The sequence below is a fragment of the Octopus bimaculoides genome, chromosome 1, assembly GCF_001194135.2.
Source record: "Octopus bimaculoides isolate UCB-OBI-ISO-001 chromosome 1, ASM119413v2, whole genome shotgun sequence".
Taxonomy (NCBI): Eukaryota; Metazoa; Mollusca; class Cephalopoda; order Octopoda; family Octopodidae; genus Octopus; species Octopus bimaculoides.
Genome location: NC_068981.1, coordinates 53,303,911 through 53,313,504, shown reverse-complemented (window position 1 = coordinate 53,313,504; position 9,594 = coordinate 53,303,911). Strand labels below are relative to the sequence as shown.

At 29.9% G+C, this 9,594-nt stretch overlaps 1 protein-coding gene across 3 annotated transcripts in view; it reads right to left on the bottom strand.

Moving 5' to 3' along the window:
* Positions 1–2,316: 2,316 nt before the first annotated feature.
* LOC106870402 (serine/threonine-protein kinase Kist) overlaps positions 2,317–9,594 on the bottom strand; it is a 42,618-nt gene continuing 35,340 nt past the window's right edge. For all 3 annotated transcript variants that reach the window (XM_052966649.1, XM_014916453.2, XM_014916454.2), the window contains 3 exons: positions 9,380–9,469; positions 7,749–7,837; positions 2,317–6,854 (listed from right to left, as the gene is read on the bottom strand). In XM_052966649.1, coding sequence (XP_052822609.1) covers positions 6,720–6,854; positions 7,749–7,837; positions 9,380–9,469 — 314 coding nt within the window. In that variant the 3' untranslated portion in view covers positions 2,317–6,719. The remainder of the gene's footprint in view (positions 6,855–7,748; positions 7,838–9,379; positions 9,470–9,594) is intronic.

The window sequence follows — 9,594 nt, the reverse complement described above, 5'->3', positions numbered from 1 at the left end:
TAAAGACTTGTACTTTTTTTTATCAGTCTTTTTTGCTGAACTGCTAAGCTATAGGGATGTAAACACACCAACACCAGTTATCAAACAGTGGTGGGGGACAGACACAGACACAAACACACACACACACGTGTGTGTGTGACAAGTCAGCCAAATTCACTCACAAGGCTTTGGTCAGCCTGAGGCTATAGTAGAAGATACTTGCCCAAGCTACCACATGGTGGGACTGAACCCGAGACCATATTGCTTGCACCTTATCAATTATTGTATATAAAATGGAACAAGATTTCTGTAATTTTATTTAAGAAAAAGCAAAAAAAAAAACAAAAAAAAACAGATGAGTTGTTTTCAAATGATAGTGAACACTATTAATCATCTATTTATGCTTTAATTTGAAGAGTGTCAACTTAAGAAAATATTCTTGTTTATTTTTACTGGAATTTTCTATTCAAAGATTTTGTTACTCTCTTTCTCTCCTCCCATCTCTCTCTGTCTCTCTCTCTTTATTATTATATTCTTTAAGTGTAGTGAATGCACAATAAAACTAGTCAGTTTTTAAAATCTAAATTGTTAAAGTTTGTTTAATCACTACAAATAGAAATGTCACTTTTCCAGAGCAATCTTAAAATAAACATGAACAAAATACTGAATTCGAAAGCCAAACAATATTTCAGTGACAATTCTGTTAACAAAGAGATTCTATATATTTTTGCAACATTTTGCTTCTGATTAAAATTTGCTTATCTTTTGCAATAATAACTTTAGGCAGTGTGTGTATCGATAATAGCTTTGGGCAGTATATATATCAAACAACTGCATGACAAATAGTGCCATAAAGAGGCTACTTCTTTAACCCTTTAACATTTAGACTACTCAGTCAAATATAATGCTAAATCAACCTCTTTGTTTTGAATTAATCAAATATTATCTCATATCGTCAAGATTTCAATGATGTAATTGTATATAGTTAGAACAACATCGTAGGGTAAGTGTGAGAGGTCAGATCTGGTTGGTTTGAACATTGAATATTTGGGTCAGATATAGCCCATTTAAATGCTAAAGAGTTAAGTTAGACAATAATTGGGTTAAAACAAATAAAGAGAAATTTCAACTGTCAAATTATTCATGTAAATAAAAGGAAGAGAAAGAAACTGAAAAAAAAAAAACTGAGAAAATTGTATGAGTTGTCTAATAGAATTACAGTGGTCTTTGTTCCTCTGAGTTGGTTGGTCTTGTGCTTCCTCCACTTATCTCCTCTCCTTCCATTACCCTTGTAGAGTCCATCTTTCTCAAGCCTCACTCTAACCATTATGCCCAGTTATTCCCTCTCAAGAACATTAGCCTTCTAGAATCTCTTCTTGGCTCATGCCATTCTTGAAAGTGTCAACATGCTACAGTTTTAAGTGGAACATTAATGACATTAATCTCAGAGGTTTCAGTTTTTTCTGAAAGGGCCACACATACTGCCACTTCCTCCAGACCCAGCAAATAAGAAAAAGAAACCAATGTTATCTAATTCTTTCTTCTTAGGTTAGCAGCATTGTCATCACAGTAGTTATACCTTGCACTCAATCTCCTTCATTTTTTTTGGCTTCATCTCCTCATCATCACTCTGCCATTTTCCCTCTCTTACTTACTCTACGTCATCTTAATTGGAAGCTACAACCATGTTATAAACAAAGTCAACAAGTTGCCTATGACTGAGCAGATTCCTGAGTCCTTCCTGCGGCCAACTCTCACCTGTTTACAAGTAAAGTAATATTTCCCCATGGTCAGACATGTTCTCACAGAATATTGGAAATGAATGACACTGCTTGTATAACAGTGACAACCATTTTACAACTATCATGTGTTGTCAAGACACACACACACACACAAAAACATACATACATATAATGGTTTTGGTAGGCAGTTTCTGTCTACAAAATCATTTACAAAGCTTTAGTTGGCCCAGGGCTATAGTAGAAGATACTTGTCCAAGTTGCCATTAAGTCGGGCTGAACATGGAACACCTGTGCCTATCAGAATAACTATTCTACAGTTGAAGTAACGAGGGAGCCTCATTGTGGTTAATTGACTTGCAAGAAGTAGCAGCCAAGTTTTCCTCAAGCAACACCCTACAAAACTGAGGGACACACTGGATAGTGGAGTTCAGGGTACACATTGTCTGAAAGAAAATACAGGATGATCATGGCTTGACTTCTGTTGATCATTGGTTTACTTAATTAGTGCTGATTTGGAAACAACAACAAGCTTGCTTAACCTCTGTGTTGATGCTGAACTGATTAGCTTGACACAAAAAATACTTCAACAAAAGCATCAGGACAAAAATTTTATTCATATAAAGAAGAAATGCTTTTTAATTTAACATGAAAGTAATGATTTTCATGACTACTTTTAAAATAGTTACAAAATAAAAACTTAATACAAAATGTAAACAATTTCAAAATAAACAATATAAAATGGCAATGTGGAAACAACAGGGAAAAAGCAAGGAATAGGTTTGAATCATAGCAAAAAGAAAAACAAAAGTTGGTAAAGTGTTACAAGGTGAAAAAAAGAAAAACAAATTTCTTATGTGGGGTGAGAAAAACAATAAGAAGCCAAATAAATATGACATTTGAACAGATAATGAATAATTTTGTTGAATCACATTCAACAACTTGATCTAGATAAACAATTAGAAGCAAATAGTACCACTTATTGTCAAACTAGATCATATAAAGAAAAGATAAATTGAAAACAAAATAGTTCAGTTGTACTGTTGTCAATTTATTACTGTTTTAAGAATGTTAGTGACTAGTTTAAACTGTATCTGTTAAAAGAAAGGTAGGGAGTATGTACTATGAAAATGTCAATATAATTAAGAGGCTATTAATGACAAATGATGACAGTGGGGGGGGGGATATTTTCTATGGATGGATTCTGCATGTGAAGTGAGATAATATAATTAATACAGTTACCCACCCACCACCCTAAAAATCTCAGTAACTGTGGATCTGGGTAAGTACCGGTTAGTACATTTAGCTGAGGAGGTCTAATAATACTGAAACATATCTAGAGTTGTTACCATACCTGCCAAAGATCAAATTCAATCACTCACTGAATCCTCCATCCAATTTTCTAATTGATTATTGTCTCCCATGGCTGTCTTCATAAGAATTATTAGTAAGCTAATAAAATTTATTTTCCTACAAGTGATAATTTTCATTGAAAAATGGAGTGGTTTTTTAGCTCATTATATTAAGTATGTTATCCTGTACCACTTAGTGTTATAAATGGCAATGTTCTTTCAAGTAGTGATCATTACAATATTTATGTGTATTAATTAGTATTGTGATAATCACTGTTTAAAAGCAATGATAATTACTAGAAGTTAGTTGTATTTGCCTTTCATCAGTTGTTTCAAAGACAATAAAGACTTTTTAAAAATTATTTATAAAACCCTTTAACATTCTGAATATTAAATATATATACAAGATTCATATGGTAATCATATCTTTGAAACTCAATTACTATAATGATAAATAATTTCTTCTATTATAAATTGATGAGAGCAGAAGGAAACGTAATCTTATACTTTTAAATCTATTTATGTGCCTGTTGCATGGCTGAAAAACAAACACTATGACACCAGCATATGAAACAAAAATTAAGAGCAATAAAATGATCTAGAAAACGTTTTCCAATATAAATTCAAAACATAAAATGAACAAATCTTTAGAATTTAAAATTTTGATAAATAAAACTTGTCAAACAATACCTTTGGTATGAGATGAGGAGTAACGTAACTATTTAATTGTAAGTATAACTTAATGTCCTCATTTAAAGATGCATAATAGTTAACAATGTATAATATCTACACTTATATGACTATTTAAAATATTTTAACAAAAACAAACAAAAAAATAAAATTTTTTTAAAAATTGGTTTAATATAAAACAAATTAATTTAAAAAAGAACATTTTAATATGACAAATGTCTATTATTTTCATTATTTATTTGAATATTTTACAAAATCAAAAATTGATATGTTGATGGAATTTTGCTGATGTTGATATGTGAATTAATAAAGGTATATTAATGGCTGTGAATTTGACAGTCTTGGACGAACAGTTCAGTATGATGAATAAGGAATGGTGGAAACTGAGAGGGAAATGTCACAAATGAATAAAATAATATGTATTACTTTAGATAAATTTTTATTAGAATTAGCACCTTTCAGGTTGTTTTTAAATAAAGAATTATTTTTAAATACATGAATTAAAAAAATTCAACTAAGTATGCAATTCATAATAATTATATATTTTTTTTTAAAATTAGTATAATTCTTGATATATTATTGGTCACGAAGAAAATTAAAATAATTAAATATACAAGAAAAGTAAATACTATTTAAAAGCTTGAATTAAATAATTTTGCCCCAGTTACTATTTAGTGCATTATTATATTAGTTAAGATAAATATAAAGTATTGATATCATTTGGTCAAAATAGTATCCTGTTAAACAATGTACTGAATTTAGTATCCATTTAAAAATAACAATCTTCCCTGAGTTTAAGATACAGTTCTTTGCCTTGCAGATCAATTATTTCCAATAAATTAATTAGTATAAACAATATGGGCAAAAGAAATGTTTTTTTGTTTTTTTAAATTTCCTTTTTAAATGACAGGTGAGGTGCAAAACAGAAGATAATAACAAGTGTTAAAAAAGGAATCTTTTACAATAAATTTTACATAAAATACTATGCATTAAATTAAAATTATTAGTTCAATTTTTGCATATTAAAGCAAGAAAATTTTTGGTGCAGTTTGGCATTGATATTTTAAGATGTGTTTCTTTAAAAACGACAATAGATAATTTAGCATTAACAGTTTCTTTTGAACAAAATATATCACATAAATATTATGGAAGTCATTTGAAAATATTAAAATAAATAAAAAGATGAAAACTTCTCTTCCTAAATACAAACATTCACACACTTTTAAAAATGCAATTTATAATTTGTTTATGGAAAGCCAGTAAAACCATTATGTCACATTGAAGGTTTATAATGTTGGTAAAATATCCTTCAACATTCATAGGAATCATTTTTTTTTTCCAAAATCTTTAAAAATACGAAAAATAGATTTCCAACATAGTATTTTAAACAGTCTATGAAGTAGCACCAAATCACAAAAAAAAAGAAAATATAACTGATATATTTTGTTGCAAAATAGCACACATAAAACATATAAATAATTGTTGGACAAACAAAAATACCTAGTGAGAGTTCATAGATAAGCATTACTTTTAACACTCCCGAGATATTTAAAGGAAAATATACGGCAGAAAGGGGTCATCAATACTAAGTACTGACTACATGCATGATACATATGTACATATGTATGTATGTATGTATGTATGTATGCATGTATGTTTGCATGCATATATGTATATACATACATACATATATATATATATATATATACACACACATATATATATATATATATATATATATATATATATATATATATATATATATATACATATTTACATACGTATATACATATTTACATATGTATACACATACATACATATAGGTATATACATACATATATATGTATATACATACATATTTATATACATACATGTATATATACATACATGTATATATACATACATATATATGTATACATACATATGTATGTATATACATACATACATATGTATATACATACATATATATACATACATATATAAGTATATACACATATATGTATATACATACATATGTATATACATACATATATATGTATATACATACATACATATACATATATATGTATATACATACAAATATATACATACATACATACATATGTTCATATGCATACCGATACATGGACTTCTTACATAGGCCCCAGGCCTGTAACTTATAATTAATAGAGAAAGAAAGCTTTAATTATATGAATAAAGCTTAATGGCTACTAGGAATGTGAATCAGTTTGCTAGGAACTTACTTGGTACAAAATATATAAATATTATTTTGATGCCATTTAGCGAAAATAAATATAGTAAAAAACCGAAAACAAAGTTATCTCTATATTCTTTTCTTGTCTAAACATGTTGTAACTTGTCAACGACAATATTCAAAATGACAAAATATCATAAAATATCAATCATCATCATCAAAGTAATCAATTTATATCCTTTTTTTTCCATGCTGGCATGGACGGGTCTCATAACTTCTCACCACTTGTCATAGTTCTTCAACATCTGACAGACACAACAACAGAGAAAAAATACTGGCCAATACTGTAATTGTGTACATCGTGCTACTTTTGGTATAGTTTTTACAGCTGGATGCCATCATATCATTTTACTGCATAGACAATCATAGAGTACAAAATACTTGGTTAATTTCTAAATGTTAAAGCTGAAGATATTTTGATAAAATAACCTTCAAGGAATATAAATATAAAGCAAGTAAAGAATTACAGTATTTATCACATAACTCATGGAACTTGGTAATTGTTCAATTTTCCATATGTTTTGAAGTTGTACTTGTCTGGCAAGTAACTTGATTTGAGACTATTATACAGTGGAAAAGTCATTTTGGCTATTTAAAAACACGTAGGCTGCTATAACAATTTTTGTGTGTTCTTAAATGATTAAAAATAATTCTCCTACAATGTAATTAACCCTATTATATGCTAAAATAAAAATTCTTAAATTATTAATAATATATTCCAGCATCAAAGTCGCGAACTGAATGATATGTTGTGATCACTGTCCGGTTATGCAAGACCTTTCCATTAATCTGTATAAAAGCTGTGATGGCTTCCACTGCCTTTTCAAATTTCATAAATATCTAAAAATAATAAAAATATTTTTTTTAAAAATAAAGGTTCATAACTTACAGAACTTGGCATATTAAAAGAAAACAGATCATGATGTCTCCATTTGAAACCCATTTAGTTTGAAGATGTAATTAAGTTCAACACTCTCAATGAAAGAGACAAAACTCCAGTACTCATCTATTGTTGTATCTTTATGTCAATATAAAGCAGAGGAAAGAATGGCTGAGTCCCAACTAGCAAGCAACATCTTGAGCCAAGTCAGAGCTGCATCCATGCAAGACAATGATCTGTGTTTGGTGGGACTGGGAAGGTATTTTCAAGTTAAAGGAAAGATGGAGATGCATTGTGCAACAAAATGGTTCATATTTGGTTGATTAAAAATGTAATGGCAAGTATTTATTGACCTTTTTCTTTCCTTTATATATATATATATATATATATATATAAAGGTCCTGGTAAGGTAGAAAGATAGGGTACTTCCAATGCAGTACTCAACCAGAGCTCTTGGCTGTCAACATTATTGGATTCTAGACTAATACCAAAATTCTTCAGGTGCAGAAAATCCTGGTTTTACAATAGTAAAACCATTGTGTAGGTTCAGTGAAGAGTAAAATCTAATCCAAATAAGAGGACAGCAAAAGATTTTAGCACATATTTAATATATCAGTTACAATTGTTTCTGTACCAATTCTGCTTTCACTGCCAGTTTACACAAAAGTTCAAAGTGAAAATTTATGTAATATTTGTGTTTTTAGACATTAGAGTGGCACTTTTTCAGACCTGCACCAAAGATGCACTTTTACAATGTGTGCCTGTCACACACACACACACAAATAGTAATATAACACAATGATTTTTTTTTATGTTTGAACTTTGACATCATTTGAAAATATTTTTTTACTCACAATTCCTTTTCCTTTGCCTTCAGTTGGAAGAACACATTTAACCAACTTTCCAAATTTACAGCATCTACTGGTTAATTCTTCTTTGATGGCTAGAAATAAAATTTCATGTTAAACTGTTTTGAAAACTTGTCAACATAGTTAATATAACTAACTTGTTGAAACAGATAAGCTCAAAGTTAATAATTTCCAAATTTGCTTTAAAAGCTTTATGTCAAATTTATATATGCAAAGTAATATCCAGAATCAAAGGCAATTGTTCAGGATCTGTGTGGGCAACAAATGAATCCAAAATGAAATGTTGTTTACCCCAGGTCAGCCCCAATCAAGCAGACTTATGACCAAAAGTATTCCAGCTGCTTCTATCCCTGGACTAGTGAAGCAAGGATTATCAAATATTCCTTTCCTTGTTCTTAGATGTTAGGTATGTTATGAGGGAGATTAGGGTATTATTTCTATAAAAGTCAAGAGACTTTTCTGGCATGTCCTTGTTGGCTATTATTAAATGTAATAATGATGAATACAGAAAATGTCCAACACTTCAGGTTCAGTAATTTTGGATATATTTCAACTACAATACATAGCACTATCTTTTCTCTTCCTCTATAAAGAGTCTCAATCCAAAACATTAAACCTTTTCTATTCTCCATAGTAACTCATCATTCAAGGGCCACTAAAAGGATTTGCACAATTTAGGGCAAATAGTTTCCAGTGCCTATTCAACAGCAGGTGCAGTTAATTTGTTTTTGTTTTTTTTTCAGTTGAGTAGACTGGAGCAATGTGAAATGAAATGCTTCACACAACAACACAATGTGTTGCCCAGCCTGGAAACTAAATCCACAACCATATGATTGTGAGTCCAGCTACTTAACCTCCAGGTCACATACTTTCACACACAGTAATTGCACCAGTTTCAACTCTTAGACTTTCACTTGATACAGTTGTAAAATTTCATTTCAAATTACAGAATTTCTTTAAAACCTTTTATTCCTCTTATAAAAATTCTCAAAAATTTGAGAAAGAGTCACAGTTAAAAGATTATCCAAGAAATAAAGTCAACCAAATCCAACACAATATTCAAATTTACATTCCAAGATTCCACACTCACTAAACATAATTTTTACTTGATTCAGTTATTAGACTGTGGGCATGTTGGGGCATGGCTTTGAAGAATTTTTAGTTGAATGACTCAATCCCAGTATTTATTTTTCTTGTGAGCCTGGTGTTTATTCTATTGGTCTCTTCTGCCAAGCTGCTATGTTGCAGGGATGTAAACACACCAACATAGATTTTCCAGCAGTGGTGGGGGAACAAACATACACACACACCTATACGATGGGCTTCTTTCAGTTTCTGTCTACCAAATTCACTCACAATGCTTTGGTTGCCCAAGGTGGCACACAGTAGGAGTGAATCCAGAACCAAGTAGTTGGGAAGCAAGCTTCTTCTCACACAGCCACATCTGCATTTATATTTATAAATGTTCAAATATATTTATTAACTGACTTTTCTTTAAAAAATATGAAACAAAAAATATATGTATACTGAATGCAGTTATTAAGTTAATATAATTCCGAGTCTCGTTATATATATATGAAAAAATGAGCAACACAGAAAGACAGAGGCAATTTTACCTGCATGAGTGTCTGTTTCATTTACATCTATACTGTTCAGTATCCTGATAACAACTGTTGGCAGTAGTAGCATATCACAGAAAGAAGGCTCTAGAGAAAGAAAACATTTATATCACTTTTCCAATCACCAAGTCATTTCTATATATTCCATTCTATATATATATATATATATATATATATATATATATATATATATATATACACGTGTGTGTGTA